At 42.3% G+C, this 25654-nt stretch overlaps 1 protein-coding gene across 1 annotated transcript in view; it reads left to right on the top strand.

Annotated features, from left to right (window-relative positions):
- LOC139310031 (uncharacterized) overlaps nt 1–25654 on the top strand; it is a 110673-nt gene that overhangs the window by 13086 nt on the left and 71933 nt on the right. The window contains exons 3-4 of the mRNA XM_070934203.1: nt 3503–5154; nt 18138–19159. Of these exons, the coding sequence (XP_070790304.1) occupies nt 3503–5154; nt 18138–19159 (2674 nt within the window). The remainder of the gene's footprint in view (nt 1–3502; nt 5155–18137; nt 19160–25654) is intronic.

The raw sequence follows: 25654 nt of genomic DNA, 5'->3' as shown, positions 1-25654 counted from the left end.
ATAGTATATCCAAAAAATTTTGGCCCATACTATCATAGTTTCTTTTACATGTTCTTCTTCAATTTTAAAATTCAATAGTAGCTTTTATAGATGTAGTCACACTTGCTGATGATAATTGATCAAGAACGCTTGATTAGCAGCACGGGGCTGCTACTTCGCCTCTTCATACCTATAGAAGAAATAAGAGTGTTTTTAGTTTTTTGCGTTTCCATTTTGCCTTTCTTTTTGTAAAAAAAAATGATGACATGGATGTAATATGTCATGTGTTGTTGTTCATCTGATGTTATATTTACCTACGTTTAAGAACTGCTAAGGACCAGATGGTTTTTACTATGTGATGATAATGTAAAAATCATAGAACTTAAAGAAGGTATTCTTTCTTTTTCACATGTCTGATAACCCTTTGCAGGGCTCAGAATTTGTGACTGACCCAAGTCAACAAGTGAATTTCATGCATGAATAGATATTTGTACTTGGATCTCGGAAGTCAAATGATCCATAATTAATGTATTCTAGCATTGTGGCATGTTTGCTTTTCATTGTAATGTATACAGATAGTCCTCAACTTATGACATTAATGGAGCCTGCCTATTCATATTGGAAGTCAAGGACTACATTAAATTAAGCACCTAACTAACAACCTCCCTGTTCCTTTCTTTCCCCAATGCATCTGTTAAACAAATATGCGGTCATTAGGTAGAACATGGGGTGACTTGGGGATGGGAGAAACCGAGGGAGGCCTATTGCGGGCACAGGCACTCCCAGGAGGCCTTCCCTCCTACCCTCTAGAACCGTGATGGCGAACCTATGGCATGCGTGCCACAGGTGGCACGCGGAGCCATATTAGTGGGCACGCCAGCTCAGCTCTGGGGTGCATGCGCTCGCCGGCCAGCTGATTTTCGGGCCTTCTGGGCCCACCAGAAGTAGGGAAACAGGCTGTTTCCTGCCTCTGGAGGGCCTGGAGGGGGGTGGGGAAGGCCCGTTTTTCTTTCTTACCTGGCTCCAGATCCTCTCTGTGTATCTGGGAACAGCGAAAACAGCCTTTCCCACTCCCTTGGAGGCCCTACGGAGGCTGAAAGGGCCCATTTCCCGACTCCCGGTGGGACAGGAAGTGACATTTTTTCCAGTCCCCAGCCTCCAGAGACTCCTAGAGAGGCTCCTAGAGATTCCTAGACAGTCTTCTAGATACTCCTAGAGAGGTTCTGGAGGCTGGAGACAGCAAAAAATGTCACTTCCTGTCCCACCGAGAGTTGGAAAATGGGCCCTTTCAGCCTCCGTAGGGCCTCCAAGGGAGTGGGAAAGACTGTTTTTCCCTTCCCAGATGCATAGAGAGGATCTGGAACCAGGTAAGAAAGAAAAACAGGCCTACCAGGCCATCATGTGCCAGGAGCGGTGGGGTCGGGTGGGGTTGCGTGCGCATGTGCGTGGGCACCTGCGTGCGTGACCCTCCCCCCCCTCCTGGCACGCGATGGCAAAAAGGTTAGCCATCACTGCTCTAGAATATCCCATGCTCTGCCTCCTGCTCCTTGGTTTCCCCAAAGCCATGTGGGCCTCGTCTATACTCCATTCACTTACTTAAATTTTGATGAGCTCAGGAAGTCAGAGTAGATAACCTATCTCTTAGGCTTTTCCTTCATAAAACAGGGTCTGTGTAGTCCTTAGGTCTAAGTCCGACCCACCAGGCATATTAGCCTCCTCTGTACTTACCTTAGAGAAGGAGGGTAGGATGCACATCTGTGGGCTGCATGACTGTATCATAGAATCAGACGTTATTTTCAGTTGCCTGTTATTCATCCCTGGGCCATGTGGTGGACTTGTGGAAACAGCTGCCATTTTTCCATAAATGCCTCAGGGCCAAAATGGCAGCTGCTTCTGTGTCATTGTCCTGCAGGAGAGGGACACTTTATTTCTACCTTAACATTGCAGACTGCATTAATGAATTGTAGATGCACTGAAAAACCTAACCCTAACCCTCTGGATATCCGATGCTCTGCCTCCTGCCCCTTGGTTTCCACAAGCCCATGGGCCTCCTCCATACTCCATCCCATCACCATTTGCTTACATACAATTTGGTGAGCTCAGGAAGTCAGAGTAGAGAAGGTTGCTCCCTCGCCCTCAGTCCTTTCACCCCAGCCAACATAAACTACTATGATTTCTTCTTAGCTCCACCAGTGCCAGTTTTATGCTGCTGGCGCTAAGAAGATATCATAGTGGTTTACCCTGGCTGGGGAGTAAAGGATTGGCATGGAAACAAAAGTGATGGGTTTTTTTCTTTGCTCTACCAGCATAAGACTAGAGTAAGGTTATTGAGTGCAGGTCAGAATCTGATAATTCCAGTGAAACTCTGAACACGAGGCAACTGATAATCAGCTTTATTTTTCTCATCAGAAAGCAAAACTGGGTGACCTTTTTGTCTCCTACCTTAAACAGAGCAGGCAGAGAGAAAAGCAGGCGCGCACACTATTTTTTTTTTTCTTTTTATAGTCTACAGATATTGCTTGCATAGATTGTTATTGCTATAGAAACATTATTTCATATCCATTAGTTCACGCAAACCTCATGATTTTCTCAGCACTCTGAAAACAAAGGACCTTAGAAAGGAGGAAAATAATACATTTTCAGACATATAGCCCAGAGTTTTGTTAGGGGGTGCTATCTTGCATTAAGTTGCTGAGAATACATATTTTAAGTTACAAGCAAGGCTAACTTGGCAGCCTGGAAGCTTTATCTTTGCAGTTGGCACATTAGGTTACAATGGAGCTCAGCTCAGCAGGGAATTAAAAGTTGAGTTAGGTACACTCTGTGTATGCTCTAACCCTTTCAGTAGCGTAAAGCTAGCGCTGATAGAGCAAAGAAGAAATCCGATCTCTCTTGTTTCCATGGCAATCCTATCCTCCCCAGCCTAAGTAAGTGAATGATGACAGGGGAGTGGGGTTGGGGAGGAATGCCTAGAAGCAAGTATATTGGCAAAGAAGGCCAATCTACTAGAGTCTGTGGCCTCTGAGGACTGACCGGCCAAGATAAGATGGGAGAGAAATAGGTAGGTGTTTCTGCTGCAGCATCTCTGCAGTTGGTCGTAAGAGTGAAGGACCGCGGGAGTGGTGGTGGAGAGGGGGGCTGCAATATTTCAACTTTGAAACGGATTTCTATTTAGCATTGGGGGGGGTTGTAACTTCGAATATTTGTTGAATGGCCTGTCGTACTTCAAGGAATACCTATACTACTTTTTTTCTCATCTTCTGCAACTGTTTTACAAACAATAAAACTTACACTTTCATTTGAATCTTACAGACAAAGATGATGCCAATATAAGCACACTGGACAACAAGCAACATTGAAAAGCAAAGCAAATTGAAGCAGAAATAAAAATATTTTCCATTTCCTTCAGAAAGCCACACAATTTCTGGCTATTGTGGGAAAAGCAGAGAGTTCAAATCACAAGAGGACCCACACTGGAGAACAGCCATATAAATACTCTGAATGTGGCAAAAGCTTTGGTCAGAATAGCTTCCTTGTGATTCATAGACGTATCCACACAGGAGACATGCCCTACATCTGCTCCCAATGTGGTATATGCTTTAGCAAGCATCACAACTTTTTGATACATCAGGAGACTCACACTAGGGAGAATCCATACGAGTGTCCAGATTGTGGGGAAAGTTTCATTGCAAATTCCGACCTGGTGATACACCAGAGAACTCACACAGGAGAAAAACCTTTTGAATGGCCTGATTGTGGGAAAAGTTTCAGTCTCAATTCCAGCCTGGTGAACCATCAGAGCACTCACACAGGAGAGAAACTCTTTGAATGTTCTGATTGTGGGAAAAGTTTCAGTCGGAATTCCCACCTAGTGATACATCAGAGAACTCACACAGGAGAGAAACCCTTTGAATGTCCTGATTGTGGGAAAAGTTTCAGTCTCAATTCTGACCTGGTGAACCACCAGAGGATTCACACAGGAGAGAAACCGTATGCATGTCCAGTTTGTGGGAAAAGTTTCATTGCAAATTCCCACTTGGTGAAACACCAGAGGACTCACACAGGTGAGAAACCATATGAGTGTCTACAGTGTGGGAAAAGTTTCAGTCAGAATTCCAACCTGGTGAACCACCAGAAGACTCACACAGGAGAGAAACCCTTTGAATGTCCTGATTGTGGGAAACATTTCCGTCAGAAATCCTCCTTGGTGTTTCACCAGAGAACACACACAGGAGAAAAACCTTTTGAATGTCCTGATTGTGGGAAAAACTTCAGTCTCAATTCCAGCCTGCTGATACACCAGAGAACACATACAGGAGAGAAACCATACGAGTGTCCAGATTGTGGGAAAAGTTTCAGTTGCCGTTCTAACCTGGTGAAACACCAGAGCACTCACATAGGAGAGAAACCATATGAGTATCCAGATTGTGGAGAAAGTTTCAGTTATCATTCTAGCCTTGTTATACATGAGAGTACCCACACAGAAGAAAAACCCTTTGAATGTCCTGATTGTGGGAAATGTTTCAGTCTCAGTTCCAGCCTGGTGAACCACCAAAAGACTCACGCAGGAGCGAAACCCTTTGAATGTTCTGATTGTGGGAAACAATTCAGTCGGAATTCCCACCTAGTGATACACAAGAGAACTCACACAGGAGAGAAACCCTTTGAATGTCCTGATTGTGGGAAAAGTTTCAGTCTCAATTCTGACCTGGTGAAGCACCAGAGGACACACACAGGAGAGAAACCGTATGAGTGTCCAGTTTGTGGGAAAAGTTTCATTGCAAATTCCCACCTGGTGAAACACCAGAGGACTCACACAGGAGAGAAACCATATGAGTGTCCACAGTGTGGGAAAAGTTTCAGTCAGAATTCCAACCTTGTGAATCACCTGAGGACTCATACAGGAGAGAAACCCTTTGAATGTCCTGATTGTAGGAAACGTTTCAGTCAGAAATCCTCCTTGATGTATCACCAGAGAACTCACACAGGAGAAAAACCTTTTGAATGTCCTGATTGTGGGAAAAACTTCAGTCTCAATTACAGCCTGCTGATACACCAGAGGACACATACAGGAGAGAAACCGTATGAGTGTCCAGATTGTGGGAAAAGTTTCAGTTATCGTTCTACCCTGGTGAAACATCAGAAGACTCACAGAGGAGAGAAACCATATGAGTGTCCAGATCAGGGGTGTCAAACTCAAGTTCATTGTGGGCCGCATCAGGGTTGTAGTTGATCTCGGGCAGCATGACCAAAGTGGTCGTGGCGGGGCTGGTGTCACATGGCCAGCTTGACATCGCTCATGTTGGGGGATGCCTGTGGTGGCCCAGGCAGGTCTGGGGGGATCCTTTGTCTCCAGCAGAGGAAGGTGAGACCAGGGTGAGCAGCAAACCCTTATCCTCCAGCAGAGCTTCACCATCCCTCTCGGACCACGCAAAGGATCCCCAGACAGCAGCGCAAGCGCCCGGACACAGCCCTCGGAGCGCAAGCACCCAGCCTGGCCCTCAAGCACTGGGACCCCACAGCCCAGCCCCACTTCTCCAAGGACCCCAGCTGCGCTTACTTCCTCCTCAAGGCTCCTGCTGCTTTGGTCGTTCTCCTTGTTGCTAATGGTGTATGCAGGAGGGCTAAGTGTGTGGGTCAGAGGGAGGCCCACTCCCTCTCCATGCGACGAGACCCAGCTTTGTAACCAAAGCATCCTCAGCAATAAAATGGGAGACCACCAGGAGAGGTCAGGAGGAGGGGACAAGGGGATTGCGAAAGGGCAGCAGGGCTGCTGGTGGCCAAGTGCTAAGGCAGGACATATCTAAAGCTGGCTGCAGTCCAGTCCTAATGGCTGCCACCTTGTGGCAGCTCAGTGCTCAGTCGGCCTGGATTGGGCCAAGTTGCCGCCAGCCAGTCCTTTCATGTTTCCAGGGCAGACCCGCAGGCCAGATCTAATCACCTTTCAGGCCAGATCTGGCCTGCGGATCTTGAGATTGACACCCCTGGTCCAGATTGTGGGAAAAGTTAATGTTATTTTTGTTTTGAATATATGTTGTATTGGTACATTTTTCTTTTAAAAACAAAAAAAAATCCATGTCTATAGTGTGTTGTTTGGGCACAATTTTAAGTAAAGATACAACAATAACCATAATCATACTAGTAATCTTAACAAACATCAATATTAATCACAGAGGAATAATACAATTAGTTTATATATCTTGCAAAATTTTCAGTATAAATTTTTATTATCTTTTAAAATTCTGTTTAGTTTCTAACCTGTTTCTGTTAGTTAACCAATGGTATAATAAATCACATGTTAAAAATATTCTGTTTCTTCCTTTTCTTTTATCTTAAGTGTCAATCTATCCATCTCAGCACATTTAATATTTTTTTATTACACTTTCATCTGTCAGGACCTCATCATTTTTCCAATGTTGTGCAAACACTATTCTTGTTGCCGTTACTACATGAAAAATTAAGTATGTATTCCCTTTATTATACTGTTCTGGTAATATACCCAGCAGGAATATTTCTGGTTTCAAATTTATATGTTGCTTTATCTTTTTTTCTAACCAAGTATGTATTTTTGTTCAATATTTTTTTGCCTTTGGGCATGTCCACCACATGATAATATGAACCTGGTATCTGATTACACTTCCAATATTTAGTTGATAAATTTTCAAACATCCTTGCTAACCTCTCTGGTGGTAAGTGCCACCTATAAAACATTTTGTATACGTTTTCCTTATAAGCCGTTGACATTGTTAGTTTATAATTTCTATCCCACAATTTCTGCCATTTATCTAATTCTATTGAATAACCAAAGTTTTTAGCCCATCTTATCATTGTTTCTTTCACTTGCTCTTCTTCCATTTTAATACCCAGTAAGTAGCTATACATTTTTAAAATTAATTTTTCATCTGTCCCTAGTAGTCTAGTTCTGTTGGTTCTTTATAGAAACCATACATTCTTACATCTTCCTCATATCTTAATTGTAATTGCACATGTGGCCCCCATGCCTAGTCAGTTCTTATTTAGATTTAAGTTCCCCTTTATCTTTCAAAATGTCCTTATACCTTACAATTTTTTCCATATTAATCACATTCGGATGTATCAGTGCCTCCATCGTGGAGAGCCAGACTGGTATTTTCATGTAATGTCTTTCTTTAATTTCCCCTCATACTAACAATAATGCATTAATAACAACATGTCTTTGAAAATATCCATGTATTTTCTTTTTCCCATAGCATAGAAAGGCATGCCACCCCAGTTTGAGATCATGTCCCTCCAAAGTTAATAGTCTTTTATGTCTCAGATTTACCCATTCTTTCATCCAGACACGTGCAGAGGCCTGGTAATATAGCTCCCAATCTGGCAACCAAAGCCCACTTTAAGTTTAGTATCTTGTAGCAGTTTCAATCTTACTCTTGCTTTTTTCCCTTGCCAGATATATTTTAATATTATTTTATTTAGTTCTTCAACTAATGTTTTTTCTAATTTTATCGGGAATGTTTGAAATAAGAATAACAGTCTCTGCAAAATGTTCATTTTTATTGTGGCTATCCTTCCTATCAACTATAGCTGCAGGTTTTTCCATTTCTCCAAGTCTAATTTGATTTGTTATAACTGTTTCATATGGTTATCTTCTTTAATAGTTGTGAATCTTGCTGTTAGCTGAATTCCTAAGTATTTAACTTTCTTAACTATCTGAATATCTACCTTCTCCAGCAACTCTTTTTTTTTGTTTCTCTGTAACATTTTTAACCAGTATTTTAGTTTTCTCTATTCATTTTCAGTCCTACAACTTCACCATACTCTGCTATCATTTTTATTAACTTGGATCCAGATTCTTATGGTTCTTCTAAAATAAATACCAGCTCATCTGCAAATGCCTGTAGCTTATACTCTTCTGTTTTTATTTCCATTCCTTTATTTCTTGTCTAATATTTCTGTTTAATACTTCCAGTGTTAATATAAATAATAGGGGGGACAGCGGACATCATTGTCTTGTCCCTTATGTTAAAATTCTCTGTCATGTCCCCATTAATTATCACTTTTGCACTTTGTTTGGAATATATTGCCTCAATCATGTTAATGAATTTCTCCCCAAAGTCCATATATTTTAATTGTAATAACATAAATTGACAATTTACATTATCAAATGCTTTCTGTGCATCTAAGAATATAAACACCATTTGTTTTTCAGGATGCATTTCATAATACTCCAACGTGTTCAAAATAATTCTCATATTATTCTTAACTTGCCTTTTAGGTAAAACTCCATTCTGGTCTGAATGTATAAATTCATTCAAGAATCTTTTTAATATCTGCAATTATTGAAGCATATATCTTGTAGTCGGCATTTAGTAGTGATATTAGCCTGTAGTTTTTTATCTGCATTAATTCTGATTTTTCTTTCGATATTAGAGTGATATTCGCTTCCAGCCATGTATTTGGTATTTTGGTCTCGTAATAGTACTTCATTATAAACTTCCAACATTGGGAAACCTAAAGTATCTTGTAGACATTTATAAAGTTCTGCCAGTAGTCCATCTGGTCCTGGTGTTTTATTATTTTTTTGTCTCTTGATCGCCTCTATTAATTCCATCATTATCTTTTCATTTAGTATAGTCTTCACTGTTTCAGGCACTTTGGGTAATTCAGCTTTCTGCAAGTATTGTTTTATTTTTTCTTCTGACACCTTCTCTTGATTATATAGTTTTTCATAGTAGTTCTGGATTATTTTCATTTTGTTTCATTTTGGTGGTGGAGGATTCCCTTTTCATCTAACAAACTGTATCAATTTCTTCTCTCTATGCTAACCATCTTCCTGGCTTTTTGGCATTTGCAAAGTAGTTTTGTTTTGCTCTTTTAATCTTTTGTGCTAATACTTCTGCTTCCATTAAATTGAGTTTGTGTTTTATCAGTTCCATTTGTTCTTTTAAATTTCTTTTTTGTGGTTCTTTCTGTAACTCTGTTTCCAGTCTTTTATATTCTTCTGCTAGTCTCTTTTGTGTTTGCGTTTTTTTCTTATTCTTTTTTGCTGTATAGGTGATCACTAATCCCCAAATATATGCTTTTGCTGTATGCCATACATTTTGTACTGAAGTCTCTTTTTTTTCTCTTTGAAAAAGAAATGAATTTCCTTCTGCATTATTTGTATAAACTTTTGTGCTAATATTTCTGTTTCCATTAAATTGAGTTTGTGTTTTATCAGTTCCATATGTTCTTTTAATATCACTTGGTTCAACATCCATCTCGCTTTTTTCCTTTGACCTTTCCATTTTATTTTTATTGGATTATTATCTGCCCATACATTTGTTTCAATTTTTATCTCTTCTACATTTGTTCTTAATTCCGATGTCATCCATATCATATCTATTCTTGACCATGATTGACGTTTATCTGAGTAGAATGTATATTGGTTCTTCTCTAAATTCATTTCGTTCCATGCATCTTGAAGTGATAGTTCTTCTGTCATTTTAAAGAAAGTTCTTGGCAGTGTTTTCTGTGCTTTTTTACCTATTTTTCTGTTTCTATAATTCAACTTTACATCCACTATTGCATTGAAGTCCCCTAACAAAAAGTTACAGTTATTGTTCTAGCCTTGTTATACACCAGAGGTCTCACACAGGGGAGAAACCCTTTGAATATCCTGATTGTGGGAAATCTTTCAGTCAAAATTCCTACATGGTAATACACCAGAGAACTCACACAGGAGAGAAACCATATGAGTCCCGAATTGTGGGGAAAAAAATCAGTATTGGGTCTAACCTTATAAGTCATGTACTTTTACACACGGGAGAAACCTTTGAAATGTTCAGCCTATGAACAATGCTTTATGCATAAATCGTCTCTGATTGCTCAGAAGAAAGTTCACATGAGGCAAACATGGAACAGTTTAGAGAAAGCTTGAAATTCATTTCTGATCACCCATTCAGAGTATAGAGGAGAAATTGATTATTTAAATTCTGGCTTTTTTTAGTCACCAGATCTCAGGATTAGACCTGTAGGTGGAGAGAGAAAAAATGGAAAATATTAATTTGATAAAGGCTAACTACCTGTTTCTGATTATCAGCAGATGTTTCTGGATGTTTACATTTGCAGAAATTGTGGAATTTCTGCAAACAGGCTTTTGGGTGGTATTTTTTGTATATGTGTGTATGGAATTCCCACATGTGGAATTTTAGCCTTCTATCTTGGTGAACTCCAGATTTTCAACCTCACAATTTTCCAGCCAACATACAATTAGTCCTCAAGATATAACTGTCATGGGGCCTACCAATTATGGTTATACCTTGCAACAGCCGTTAAGTGAGACCTCTTTGCTTAATTGTGCCCCATCCCCCCGGTCTCTCTGATGCAGTCGTTAAATGAATGTACAAGTAATTAAGTGGAACACTGGCTACTTCAGAGTTGGGGGAAGGTCTTAAGAGGCCTAGCGCAGGCCCAGGCTTTCCTTCCAAAGGCCTCCCATAACCATCTCTTAGGCCTCTCCTTCCTAAAACAGGGTCCCTGTAGTCCTTAGGTCTAAGTCCGACCCACAGGCATCATAGCCGCCTCCTCTGTGTTTTTTGAAGATCTCAACTTTATGTTGGGGAAGAAGGGTAGGACTGTATGACTATTTCATGGAAGCAGCCATTATTTTCACTGTGCCTGGGATTCATCCCTGGGCCCTGAGGTGGATTTGTGGAAGTGGCTGCCATTTTGCCATGACTGCCTCAGGACCAAAATGGCGGCTGCTTCTGGGTCGTTGTCATGCAGGAGAGGGAGAAACTGCTCTGTTTCGCTACTTTAACACTGTGCAGACCACCTTAAGGAATTGTGGGTGCACTGAAAATGATGGCTGCTTCCATGAGATCTTGAAAATTTACCTGTGAAATAGGTGATGGGCTTGTGGGGAGTAGGCCCGAGGCCCAGTGAAAAAAAGCAGTGTAACATATCAAATGAAAAGCTATTCTGCCTTGCAGATGAACCTGGTGGAGAAGAGCTGTAGGAATACTGAGTTGAGGAGAAAAGGGATCGTGGCTTTGATCACAAGATCTCCAGGTTTATTAGCAATTCCTGCTGGGATCTCCTCTTCTTGGAGGTGCCTTTGATGGCTGCAGGGCAATAGCAGCACCATATTACGTGTTGCGTCCCCCTTTGAGTTGGTGATATGAGGGGAAAAAATGTATAATGGAAAATGTTTCATTTTAAAAACGCATTGTGTAAGAAGAATAATTTTGACAAGGAAAAAATGGGTAGTGTTGGTATGGCTATGAACATTAGGGTAAGGCAAAATGCTTAAACTTGCCTCAAACTGCGAGATGGGCAGCAAATAAGTTTATTAATAAATAAATTTAATAATAAAAAGGTAACTGTTGCTCAGTTGTAAGGTCTCCATACAAATAGTAGGTTTTTAAAGCACTACAATTGTTAACCTACTTGTACTTGTCTGTTGTTCATTCTGTATCTCTAAATACCAATCTGTCTTCCTCAGCTTCCCTTCCCTCTTCAGTGTAAATATAAATTTTCAATCGTACATCAGTCCGGCCACCCTGTGGTTGTGATGATGTGAAAGTAGTGCCTAAATTTAGGATAACTTAGAATAGGCAGCACAGAGAGGTAGTGCTTAGTTAATGATCCCTGGTGGCACTGAATGAGGGAGATTTATGATCAGTCCTCAAAAGTTCCAACCATCCCAGAATCCCCTGAACACCTGATTGCAATCCAACATATGGCGATCCATTCATACGACAAAACAACTAGACACAAGGACAGTATTTCCCCCATGCCATCACTCTGCTAAACAATTCATTCCCACAACACTCTCTTATGCCCTCGGATGTCAAATCACATAATTGGTCTGTATTACTATTATCCTTTTCATCTTTCTTATTATCTATTCCCTTAGCATCTTATGACTATAACTTTATTGTTTGTATGTTATGATTAATGTTGATTGCTTATTTAGTACCCTAATATGAGCCAGCAGTGTGTGGCAGCAGCCAAAAAAGCTAATGAAATCCTTTGTTGTATATACAGAGGCATAGAATCAAAATCACATGAAGTATTAGTACCGCTTTATAAAGCCTAATTAAGGCCACACCTGCAATACTACATCCAGTTTTGGTCACCACATTACAAAAAAAGATGTTGAGATTTTGGAAAAAGTGCAAAGAAAACCAACTAAGATGATTAAAGGCCTGGATCCTAAAACGTACGAATGAAGAATGGTTGCAGGAGTGAGACATTTGTTAATGAGTTTTGCCCCATTTTATGACCTTCCTTGCCTCAGTTGTTCAGTGAATCACAGCAGTTTTTAAGCTAATGACACGGTTGTAAAAGGAATCTGGTTTCTCATTGATTTTCCTTGTCAGAAGGTTGCAAAATGGGGATCACATGAACCCTGGACACAGCAACAGTCATAAATATGAATCAGCTGCCAAGCATCTGAATTTTGATCACATGCCCATGGAGATGCTGCAAAGGTCGTAACTGAAAAACGGTCATAAGTCACTTTTTTCAGTGCCGTTGTAACTTTCAATGGTCACTAAATGAACTGTAAGTTGAGGTCTACCTGTATTTATTGTCATGCATACTGCTGGAAAGTCCTTTGCACCTGGATCCAGTTTAAACAGACATTCTCAAAACCAGTTTAGGAGCAGTTCTGAACACTTGTTTGGGTTTACAGTTATAACAAAGGCTAACTCAGTGGCTCTCAACCTTCCTAATGCCGCGACCCTTTAATACAGTTCCTCATGTTGTGGTGACCCCCAACCATAAAATTATTCCATTAAACATTGAAAATATGTGTTTTCCGATGGTCTTAGGCGACCCCTGTGAAAGGGTTGTTTGACCCCCAAAGGGGTCCCGACCCACAGGTTGAGAACCACTGGGCTAACTAAAGTTAATCCCTAGGAGAGCTTGTTCCAAAATGGAATTGTTATTGCAAATACATTTTTTGTTCTGTGTTGATTTAAATCTGCTGTAAAATGCTGTTCTGGCCATTGAATTCTGCATGAGGAAGCAGGGTTGGTTGGGAGATCGTTTTACAATCATGTTAGTGAAACTTTCCCAAAAGCTGAACGGGTTAAAAGCAGAAAGTTCAGCAGCTAGAGTAGATCCAGAAATGTAGACTTCTCTTACTGAATTCCTTTTCCTGTAGCTCCTTTGGATAAAACTTTTAGTTTGGTGGTGGTGGTGTTTAATTTTGCTGGGCGAATCTCAACAGCTTGGAAAGAGTAAGTTAAATTTGAAACTTTCAGAAAAAGAAAAGATCAGAGAATAAGAAATCCAGGAAGGGGGAGTGGGGGGGGGGAGGTTAAAGGGAAATTATCCTTGAGTAAATAATTTCTTTTTTTAAAAAAAACTACACCTATTCAACTCTCTCCTGGTAAAGGAGAATATACAACAGTTGGTCCTTGCAGAGCTCTCTCTTCCTATAGAAAATTGAACCTCCATGTTCAAGCATAGCACACAGCTCCACAATCCAGGTGCGGGAAAAGGCATAAAAAGACGGCACGGAGGCATCACAGGTGGGGGGACAAAATGACAAAAAGTGCATCGAGGCAATTGAGTTGCAAGCGGTGTCTCTTTGTTTTGATGAATCGTGACACAATTCCGTGGAGATTTGAAATGGGTAGGACGTCATGGCAACGCCTCTATTTGCATGTTTGCCAAAGCCTCCAATTAACAGAATAACAGGAATCGGAAGGGACTTGTAGGTCATCTAGTCTAACCCCCCCTCCCCCCATCCCGCGCCCAAGCAGGAGACCTTACACCATTTCTGACGGATGGCAGTCCAGTCTCTTCTTGAAAGCTTCCGGTGATGATGCTCCCACAACTTCTGAAGACAAGCTGTTCCTCTGGTTGGTTGTTCCCACTGTAAGATACAAGATACAAAGCTTTACATCTGGTAGGAAAAATGTGCACGCCAAGTATAGAATGGAAGAGGGGCAACCTAGCAGTAGTTTCTGTGAAAGGAATTGGCGTTCTTACAGAATATACAGAATAACAGAGTTGGAAGGGACCTTGTAGGTCATCTAGTCCAAACTCCTGCTCAAACAGGAAAACGTATACTATTTCTGAGAATGACAGTCCAGTCTGTTGTTGAAAGCTTCCAATGATGATGATGTTGTTAGTTGCGAAGTCGTGTCTGATCCATCACAATCCCATGGACAACATTCCACCAGGCCTTCCTGTACTTTATCATACCCCAGAGTCCATTTAATTTCATGCAGACTGCTTCATTGATTCCATCCAGCCACCTCATTCTCTGTCGTCGTCTTCTTTTGTCCTCAATTGTTCCCAACTTTAGGCTCTTCTCCAGTGAGTCCTTCCTTCTCATTAGGTAGCCAAAGTATTTGAGTTTCATCTTCAGGATCTGGCCTTCTAAAGAGCAGACATGGTTGATCACCTCTAGGACTGACCGGTTTGATCACCTTGCAGTTCAAGGGACTCACAGGAGTCTCCTCCAGCACCATAGTTCAAAGACCTCAATTCTTTGGCGCTCAGCCTTCCTTATGGTCTGACTTTTGCAGCCATACATTGCAACTGGAAAAACCATAGCCTTGACTATATGCACTTTTGTTAGCAGGGTGATGTCTCTACTTTTTAGTATGCTGTCTAGATTTGCCATAGTTTTTCTCCCCAGGAGCAAGCGTCTTTTAATTTCTTGGTTGCAGTCCCCATCTGCAGTGATCTTGGAGCCCAGGAAAATAAAATCTGCCACTACCTCCATTTCTTCTCCTTTCTTTGGAATTGGAATGTAAACTGACTTTTTCCAATCCTGTGGCCACTGTTGAGTTTTCCAAATTTGCTGGCAAATTGAGTGTAGCACTTTTACTGCATCAACTTTTAAGATTTTGAATAGCTCAACTGGAATACTGTCACCTCCACTAGCTTTTTTGTTGCTCAGATTTTCTAAGGCCCATTTCAATTCACATTCTAGGATGTCTGGCTCGAGGTCAGTGACCTCCCCATCGTGGTTATCAGGAACATTAAGCTCGTTGTTGTATAGTTCTTCTGTGTAATTTTGCCACCTTTTCTTAATCTCTTCTGCCTCTGTTAGGTCCCTGCCATTTTGGTCCTTTATCATGCCTTTATTATATTTTTCATGTTTTGCATGAAACATTCCCTTCATATCTCCAATTTTCTTGAAGAGATCTCTGGTCCTCCCTATTCTGTTGTTTTCTTCTATTTCTTTGAACTGTTCATTTAAGAAGGCATTCTCATCTCTTCTAGCTATTCTCTGGAATTCTGCATTCAATTGGGTCTATCTTTCTCTCTCCCTTGCCTTTCGCTTCCCTTCTTTCCTCAGCTATTTGCAAAGCTTCCTCAGACATGATGATAAAGACATCAGTTTTTGGTGTTAATTCTATAAGGTGCTGTAGGCCTTCAGAGAATCGGTCAATTTCATCCTCTTCAGCACCAGTAGTTGGGGCATAGACTTGGACTATTGCGATATTGAGTGGTTTGCCTTGGATTCGAACTGAGATTATTCTGTCATTTTGGGGATTGTATCCCAGTATTGCTTTTCATATTGTTTTATTAACTATGAAGGTTACTCCATTTCTTCTGAGGGATTCTTGCCCGCAGTAGTACACCTGATGGTCATCTGAATTAAATTCACCCATTCCTGTCCATTTTAGTTCGCTGATTCCTAAGTTGTCGATGTTCAGTCTTGTCATCCCTGGTTTGACCACGTCCAGCTTGCCTTGATTCATGGATCTTACATTCCAGGTTCCTATGGAGAATACATCTTTAAAGCATTGGACTTTCCTTTCAACACCAGATGCATCCACAGCTGAGCATCCTTTTGGGTTTGGCCAGTCACTTCACTCTTTCTGGCGCTACTAGTACTAACCCTCTGCTCTTCCCCAGTAGCATATTGGACATCTTCCGACCTGAGAGGCTCATCTTCCAGTGTCATATCTGTTTGCCTTTTGGTACTGTCCATGGGGTTTTCATGGCAAAGATACTGGAGTGAGTTGCCATTCCCTTCTCCAGTGGATCACGTTTTATCAGAGCTCTCGGCTATGACCTGTCCGTCTTGGGCCCTGCAAGGCATAGCTCATAGCTTCATTGAACTACACAAGCCCCTTCGCCACGACAAGACAGTAATCCATGAAGGGGGCAACTGTATTACTGCAACAGTATTAATTGAAAGGGGAAAAAAGAAAAGTTGGAGATTGGAAAGGACCTGGGAAATGTAAGCTTTGCAGAAGAGGAAATCAAAAAATGCTTGATCAGTGTAAATTATGCTGACTGGGGAACTCTGGCAGTTGAAATCTCCACATCTTTATATTGCTAAGAATATAGAATCATAGGGCTGGAAGGGACCTTGAAGGTCTTCTAGTCTAACTCCCTGCCCAGGGCAGGGGACCTTATGCCATCTATCAAATGGTTGTCCAATCTATTTTTGAAAATCTCCAGTGATGGAACACCCACAACTCCCAAGAGGCAAGATATTCCATTGATTAATTCTTCTTACCATTAGAAAATTTCTCCTTACTTCTAGGGTGGATCTCTCTTTGACAAGCTTCCACCCATTACTTCTTGTCCTACCATCTGCTGCCCTAGAGAATAAGTCAATCCTCTCTTCTTTGTGACAGATCCTCAAGTGTACTGGAATAGGAGCTATCACATCTCCCTTAACCCTTCTCTTTCAGTCTAGGATACCCCATGCTCTGCCTCCTGCCCCTTGGTTTCCCCAAAGCCCTATGGGTTTCCTCCATACTCCACCCCATCACCATTTGCTGACTTACATTTTGATGAACTCAGGAAGTTAGAGTAGAGAAGGCCATTCCCTCGGTGGACCACATGGCACAATCAAGAAGAAATCCAATATCTTTTGTTTCCATGGCAATCCTTTTTCCCCAGCCAGTATAAAATATTATGATTTCTTCTTAGCTCTGCTGGAGCTAGTTTTATGCTACTGGTGCTAAGAAGATACCATAGTGGTTTACCCTGGCTGAGGATTAAAAGATTGGCCTGGAAACATAAGAGTTGGGGTTTTTTCTTTGCTCTACCAGCAAAAGACTAGCGTAAAACTAGCACTGATAGAGTGAAGAAGAAATCCAATCTCTTGTTTCCATGGCAATATTCTTCTCCCAAGGCAGGGTAAACCAGTACGATATCTTTTTAGTTCCTTCTGCATAAAATTAGCACCAGTGGAACTAAGAAGAAATTGTAGTAGTTTATGCTGGCTGGAAAGGATTGCAATTGAAGCAAAATAGGCATGATTTCTTCTTAGCCCCGCCAGCGCTAATCTTACGCTGGTAGAGCAAAGAAGAAATCTCATCTCTTTTGCTGGGTAAATCACTACCGATTTATGCTGGGTGGGCCAAAAGGATTCCCATGGAAGCAAAAGGGATTGTACGTCTTCTTGATTATGCCATGTGGCCCAGTTGACCTCGTGAGCTCGTCAAAAATTAAGTAAGTGAATGATGACAGGGGAGTGGGGTTGGGGAGGAATCCCTAGAAGCAAGTATATTGGCAAAGCAGGCCAATGTACTGTGGTCTGGGGCCTCTGAGTACTGACAGGCAAGATGGGAGGGAAATAGGTGGGTGGGTGTGCTGCAGCATCATTGCAGTTGTTCAAAGGCTGAAGGACCACAAGGGGGCCCCTTCAAATTTCAAGTTTGAAACAGATTCGTATTTAGCATTGGGGGCAGTGGTGTGTGGCTCCCAGTTTGCCCTGGTTCAGGAGAACCGGTAGTGGCGGCGGTGGGAGGCTTCGCCCACCCGCCCAGACGTCATCAAAAATGCTCTGCGCATGTGCATAACCTTCTGCACATGCACAATAGTGCTATGTACTCACAAAGTGAGCGCCTGTGCCCTACCGATAGCGAACCGGTAGCGCCGGGATTTGAATCCCATTACTGATTGGGTGTGTGTGTTGTAACTTTGAACTTTTGTTGAATGGCCTGTCATACCTCAAGGATTACCTGTACTACTTTTTTTCACATCTTCTGCAACCCTTTTATTAACAATAAAACTTACACTTTCATTTGAATCTTACAGACAAAGATGCCAATATAACAACACTGGACAACAAGCAACATTGAAAAGCAAAGCAAATTGAAGCAGAAATAAAAAATAGTTCCCATTTCCTTCAGAAAGCCTATTGTGGGAAAAGCACAGAGTTCAAATCACAAGAGGATCCACACTGGAGATCAGCCATATAAATCCTCTGAATGTGGCAAAAGCTTTGGTCAGAATAGCTCCCTTGTGATTCATAGAAGGATCCACATAGGACAGATGCCCTACAACTGCTCCCAATGTGGTAAATGCTTTCACAAGCATGGCAAGTTTGTGATACATCAGCGGACTCACACCAGGGAGAAACCATATGAATGTCCAGATTGTGGGAAAAGTTTCATTGCAAATTCCCACCTGGTGAAACACCAGAGGACTCACACAGGAGAGAAACCCTTTGAATGTTCTGATTGTGGGAAACAATTCAATCGCAATTCCCACCTAGAGATACACAAGAGGACACACACAGGAGAAAAACCCTATGAATGCCCTGATTGTGGGAAAGGTTTCAGTCTCAATTCCAGCCTGGTGAAACACCAGAGGACTCACACAGGAGAGAAACCCTTTGAATGTTCTGATTGTGGGAAACAATTCAGTCAGAATTCCAGCCTGGTGAAACATCAGAGGACTCACACAGGAGAGAAACCCTTTGAATGTCCTGATTGTGGGAAAAGTTTCAGTCTCAATTCCAGCCTGTTGATACACCAGAGGACTCACACAGGAGAGAAACCGTTTGAGTGTCCAGATTGTGGGAAAAGTTTCAGTCACCATTTTAACCTGGTGAACCACCAGAGGATTCACACAGGGGAGAAACCATACAATTGTCCAGAGTGTGTGAAAAGTTTCAGTCAGAGTTCCAACCTTGTGGATCACCTGAGGACTCACACAGGAGAGAAACCCTTTGAATGTCCTGATTGTGGGAAACATTTCAGTCAGAAATCCTCCTTGGTGAAACACCAGAGGACTCACACAGGAGAAAAACCTTTTGAATGTCCTGATTGTGGGAAAAACTTCAGTCTCAATTATAACCTGCTGATACACCAGAGGACACACACAGGAGAGAAACCGTACAAGTGTCCAGATTGTGGGGAAAGTTTCTTTTACCGTTCTATGCTGGTGAAACACCAGAGCACTCACAAGGGAGAGAAACCATATGAGTGTCCAGATCAGGGGTGTCAAACTCAATTTAATTGAGGGACACATCAGGGTTGTGGTTGACCTCATGGGTGGTAGTGGCCAAAGTGTGTGTGGCTGGGGTGACATCGCATGGCCAGCTTGACGTCTATTGCGTCATGGGGTGCCTCTGGCAGCCCAGGCAGGTGTGGGGGATTCATTGTCTCTAGCAGTGGAAGGCGAGACAATAGTGAGCGCCAAACCCTTGTTCTTGCCGTCCCTCTCAGGCCACGCAAAGGACCCCCAGATAGCAGCGCAGTCTGCCCAGAGCCCTGGGACCGCAAGTGCCCAGCCTGGCCCTCAAGCTCCCCTTGCACTGGGACCCCACAGTCCAGCCCCGCTTCCCCGAGTGGGTGCCTGGCTGTACTTACCTCCTCAAGGCTGCTGCTGCTGTGCTCGCTCTCCTTGGGCACGTTGCTCGTGGTGTATGCAGGAGGGCAAAATCAGAGGGAGGGCCATTCCCTCTCCATGTGAGGAGACCCGGCTTTGTAACCAAAGCATCCTCACAAATAGGATGGGAGACCACCAGAAGACGTCAGGAGGAGGGGACAAGGGGATGGCGAAAGGGCAACTGGTGGCCAAGTGCTAACTGAGAACTTCCCTCTGAATTTGACTCCCTCTCATTATAATCTTTCCTTTTCCTTTCTTTTTTTCCCTTTTCTTCTTTTTGCTTCCCTCATTTTTTTCCTCTCTTCTTTCTTCCCCTATTTCCTTGTTTTCCCTTCCTTGGTCTCTTTCCTTCTTTTTCTTTGTCTTTCCTCTCCCTTCTTGGATGCTCAACTGCAAAAGGAGAAACATTTCTGGATGCCTCCTTGCCTTGTGATCAAATGCAACGTTTGCTAGTAGTTTGTGGCCAAAGACTGAGAATAAACCAAGCTCAGTTTTTCCCGTGCTTGCATCTAGTGGGAGAGTCCACAGACAACAGCAAAACTATCAAATTGTTGGTTGTGATAGTTGATCAGAGCTCCTCTGTTTTTTATGTACAACAGCTTTAGTGTTTAGGAACAGAGATAAATTAGTTGCTTTTCTATTAATACATAATCCTTAAAAGGGCTGTCCTGTAGGGAGCCTCCCATGGTCTAATTCAGACTGGAAACATAGCAAAGGAAAATATTTTCCCCACTCTGCTTTGTCCTGATTTCCTCACTGGAAATGGTTGTTTGCAACACACAAGGAGGGGATATTTTCCTGAGAGCTCACAGTTCAAGAATACCAGTGTTAACTTGGATTGCCCATAAAGTTCTGTCCGCGACAACATTGCTTTCTCCTTTGAACTGGGGCATCTCCAACCAAGTTGCCTCTCTCTCCTTCCTTCCTTCCTTCCTTCCTTCCTTCCTTCCTTCCTTCCTTCCTTCCTTCATTCCTTCCTTCCCTTTCCTTTCTTTTTTTAACCTGCCAGAGGCTCCCTACAGACTTCCCATATTGACTTCAGCATGGTTTTTAGCTCACATTTCCCAGACGTGTATTTTTCTGTGTGTGTGTGTGTGCCCCTTGCAGCCCAGCCAGGGCTGTGATATTGGTAGGGGTGATAGCAGCACCATATTGCTGACGTATTTGTTGCATCCCCCTCTGTGGTGGCGATGTGAGAAAAAAATGTACAGTGGAAAATGTTTCATTTTTAAAAAATGCATTGTGTAAGAAGAATAATTTTGACAAGGAAAAATGGGTAGTGTCAGTATTGTTATTAGGGTAAGGTGAGATTTTCTGACTCTCCTCAAATTGCGAGCTGGGCAGCAAATAAGTTTATTAATAAATAAATTTAATAATAAAAAGTTAACTCTTGCTCAGTTGTAAGGTTTCCATACATATAGCAGGTTTTTAAAGCACTACAGTTATCAACCTACTTGTACTCTGTCTCTTGTGCATTCTGCATCTCTAAATACCAATCTGTCTTCCTCAGCTTCCCTCTTCAGTGTAAATATAAATTTTCAATGTACATCAGTCCAGCCACTCTGTGGCTATGATGATGTGAAAGTAGTGCCTAAATTTAGGATAACTTAGAATAGGCAGCACAGAGAGGTAGTGCTTAGTTAATGACCCCTGAATGGCACTGAATGAGGGGGATTTATAACCAGTCCTCAAAGTTCCAACCATCCCAGAATCCCCTGAACACCTGATTGAAATCCAACATATGGCAGTCCGTTCATACGACAAAACAACTAGACACAAGGACAGTTTTTCCCCCATGCCATCACTCTGCTGAACAATTCATTCCCTCAACACTCTCTTATGCCCTCAGATGTCAAATCACATAGTAGGTCTGTATTACTATTATCCTTCTCATCTTTCCTATTATCTATTCCCTTAGCATCTTATGACTATAACTTTATTGTTTGTATGTTATGATTTATGTTGATTGCTTATTTAGTACCCTAATAGGAGCCAGCAGTGTGCGGCGGCAGCCAAAAAAGCTAATACAATCCTTGGTGGTATATACAGAGGCATAGAATCAAAATCACATGAAGTATTAGTACCGCTTTATAAAGCCTAATTAAGGCCACACCTGGAATACTACATCCAGTTTCGGTCACCACATTACAAAAAAGATGTTGAGACTTTGGAAAAAGTGCAAAGAAGAGCAACTAAGATGATTAAAGGCCTGGAGAATAAAACATACAGTATGAGGAATGGTTGCAGGATTTGGGTTTGGCTAATATAGAGAAAAGAAGGACTGGGGTGGGGACGGACATGACAGCAGTATTCCAGAGGCTGCCACAAAAAAGGAAGGGTCAACTTATTTTCCAAAGTACCAGATGGCAGGCCAAGAAACAATGGTTAGAAACTAATCAAGGAGAGGAGCTATCAGGAATTAAGGAGAAACTTCCTAACAGTGAGAACAATTAACCAGTGGAACACTTGCCTTCAGAAGTTGTGGGTGCTTCATCACATCTTCTTTTTAAAAAGAAACTGACAATCACTTGTCTGAAATGGTATAAGGTCCCCTGCTTTAGCAGGGGTTGGACGAGAAGACCTCCAAGGTCCCTTCCAGCTCTATTCCGATTGATTGACTGATTGACTATCACCAAGAGTTGTATCTTATGATTATGATCATGATTTATGATCAGTGTACATGATGTACACTGAGAGCTAGTGCACCAGAGACAAATTCCTTATGTGTCCAATCACACTTGGCCAATAAAGAATTCTGTCCTGTCCTGTCCTGTCCTGTCCTGTCCTATCCAGTGGTGGGTTGTTCCCGGCAGCAGTGGTGGCGGGAGGCTCCGCCCACCCGCCCGGACGTCATCAAATACAATCTGCGCATGTGCAGAAGCTGCTGGCTTCCCACAAGCAAGGTCAATGAAGAAGCCAGCAGGAAAGTTCAAAAGCCATTCATACTCCTGCCATATTCTCTCTTAAGGAGCACCCACAGCACCGGTTCTGCCCTTACTCCATAGTGCATATTTACTTGCCTAGCTATTACAGCAGACACTGGTGGACACTCCTACAGCCGGCTGCTTGCAGAACAATAGCCAGTTATCTGTGAGGGTATTTGCCAGGGTATTTGCGAGACCGCCTGCTGCTACCGATAACCTCCCACCGGCCAATACGCTCTCACAGAGAGGGCCTCCTCAGGGTGCCGTCGATCAGGCAATGTCGGCTGGCGGCCCCCAGGAGGAGAGCCTTCTCTGTGGGGGCATCCGCCCTGTGGAATGAGCTGCCTCCTGGAATACGATTGATCCCGGACCTCCGGACCTTCCGTAAAGCCCTGAAGACGTTTTTATTCCATCAAGCCGGCCTAGCCTAAATGGTTTTTAATTGGGATTTTAAATTTTATGGATTTGGGGGTTTTAAATTGGGAAGCCAGTGATTTAATTCTTTTTAATTATCTTAACTTTTGTATTTGTATGTTTTTTAATTTTGGCTGTTCACCGCCCTGAGTCCCTTCTGGGAGAAGGGCGGTATATAAATTAAATAAATAATAATAATAATAATCTACTTGCCAGCCTGTTTGTCAATTGCCCTAGGTCGGACTTGTGACTTCCTGAGATTTACTTGTTGACTTTGCATATTAAAAACAGCAGGAAATTACAATGAAGTCCTTGCTTAATGACAGCAGCAAGGACTGTGGAAATTGCCTAAGTGATGTAGTCATGTGATACAGCTAGTCCTCAACTTACGACCACAATTGAGTCCAACATTTCTATTGCTAAGTGAGAAATTATTTAAGTGAGTTTTGCCCCATTTTACGACTTTTCTTCACTCAGTTGTTAAGTGAATCACTGCACTTGTTAAATTAGAAACACGGTTGTTAAGTGAATTTGGCTTCCCCATTGACTTTGCTTGTCAGAAGGTTACAAACGGGAATCACATGACTCCAGGACACTGCGACTGTCAAAAATATGAGTCAGTTGCCAAGCATCTGAATTTTGAACACATGACCATGGGGATGCTGTAATAGTTGTAAGTGTGAAAAGTCACTTTTTCAGTGCAGTTGTAACTGAACAGTCACAACTGAATTGCACTTTACTATTGATAAAGCCGAGGTGGCTCAGTGGTTAGGGTGCAGTACTGCAGCTACTTCAGCTGACTGCTAGTTCAGCAGATCAGCGGATCAAATCTCATCGGCTCAAGGTTGACTCAGCCTTCCATCCTTCCGAGGTGGGTAAAATGAGGACCCAGATCAGGGGTGAAATCTAAATTTTTTTGCTACCGGTTCTGTGGGCGTGGCTTAATTAGTGGGCAGGGCTTGGTGGTAAGGTGACTGGGCCAAGTCAATGTCACTTCTTTGCCCTTTTTTAACCTACACAACACAACTGGCTCACCCACAATGTAAAAGCAGCTCTGCTAGACCCAAAATGGCCCCTGCAACAAGCAGGAACCTCACACAGCCACAAAAAGCCCAAAAAACCAACTTTCACACTTTACACACGCAAAATTCCACATACAGCTTTGTGAGATTTTGTGTGTTTGTGTAGTTAGAGTGAAACACTACAGAAACACACTAAATCTCAGAAAGCTGCACAAATATTATTTTATTTATTTTTATTTTTATATAAAAGCCGCTAAATTTAAAACTTCCTAAACTTTAAATGGCTAGGTCTAAAAAAAGAACAACTAAAAAAAACCCCAATTGACTATTTTTTTTAAAGCTCCCAAAGGGGAAAAAAACTTACCCAATAGAACAGGGGTCTCCAACCTTGGCAACTTTAAGACTTGTGGACTTCAACTTCCAGAATTCCTCAGCCAGCTTTGCTGGGAGTTGAAGTCCACAAATCTTAAAGTTGCAGATAGAGCTGCTCACCGATGAGCTTGATTGCAGGCAGGGAGATTGCTGATGCAGTGGATTGCGTTGCGATCAGCAGCTAAGGCAAGCTGGAGGCTGGGGTGGGGGTGGGGGTGGGGGTGGGGTGGGGAGAAAAAAAAACTTTTTTTTCTTTTAAATGGGTCTGACAATCCAAGCTGAGTTGCCTGATTAGCAGAGCTAATTAGCAGATAGTCAGAGCTGGGATCCTCAGAGCTTGGCTGGTCAGAGCCATTTAAAAGAGAAAAAAGGCTCTGATGATCGCGCGGCTCAGCTGGGCATGGGGGGCTGGGGCAGGGATTTTTGCTACCGGTTCTCCGAACTGCCCGCCGCCATCGCTACCTACTCGCCCGAGCCGGTCCGAACCGGGAGCATTTCACCCCTGACCGAGATTGTTAGGGAGCAATATGCTATTTAGTATACTGTCTTTGGTGTAAGCCGCCCAGAGTCCTTGGAGAGTGGGCGGCATAGAAATATGACTAATAAATAAATAATAAATAAATAAATAAAGGTTTTCCCTGTTCAGTCATTTCTGACTGTAGGGGACGATGCTCATCTCCGTTTCTTAGCCGAGGGAGCCAATGTTGTCTGAAGATGCTTCTGTATCCTGGCCAATATGCCTATAGGCTGACGAGTGGCTCTTAAGAGAATTTGGCTTTCCTGTTGACTTTGCTTGTCAGTAGGTCACAAAAGGGAATCACATGATCCCAGGGTACTGTGACCGTCATAAATATGAACCAGTTGCCAAGCGTCTGAATTTTAACCACATGACCATGGAGATGCTGCAAAGGTTGTAACTGTGAAAAACAGTCATAAGTCACATTTTTCAGTGCCGTTGTAACTTTCAACGGTCACTAAATGAACTGTTGTAAGTCAAGGTCTATCTGTATTTATTGTCATGCATACTGCTGGAAAGTCCTTTGCACCTGGATCCAGTTTAAACAGACGTTCTCAAAACCAGTTCTGAAGACTTTTTTGGGTTTACAGTTATAACAAAGGCTAACTAAAGAGAACTTGTTCCAAAATGGAATCGTGATTGCAAATACATTTTTTCTTCCGTGTTGCTTTAAATCTGGGCTGTAAAATGAATTCTGCATAAGGAAGCAGGGTTGGTTGGGAGATCATTTTACAATCAGGTTGGTCAAACTTTCCAAGAAGCTGAACGGGTTAAAAACACAAAGTTCAGCAGCTAGAGTAGATCAAGTAATGTAGACTCCTCTTAGTGAATTCCTTTTCCTGTAGCTCCTTTGGAGA

Source organism: Pituophis catenifer, unplaced genomic scaffold (genome assembly GCF_029215685.1).
Source record: "Pituophis catenifer annectens isolate HBS135680 unplaced genomic scaffold, rPitCat1.0.hap2 SCAF_2, whole genome shotgun sequence".
NCBI lineage: Eukaryota > Metazoa > Chordata > Lepidosauria > Squamata > Colubridae > Pituophis > Pituophis catenifer.
Note: the sequence above shows the minus strand (reverse complement) of the source record. Positions and strands in the feature narration are given on the sequence as shown.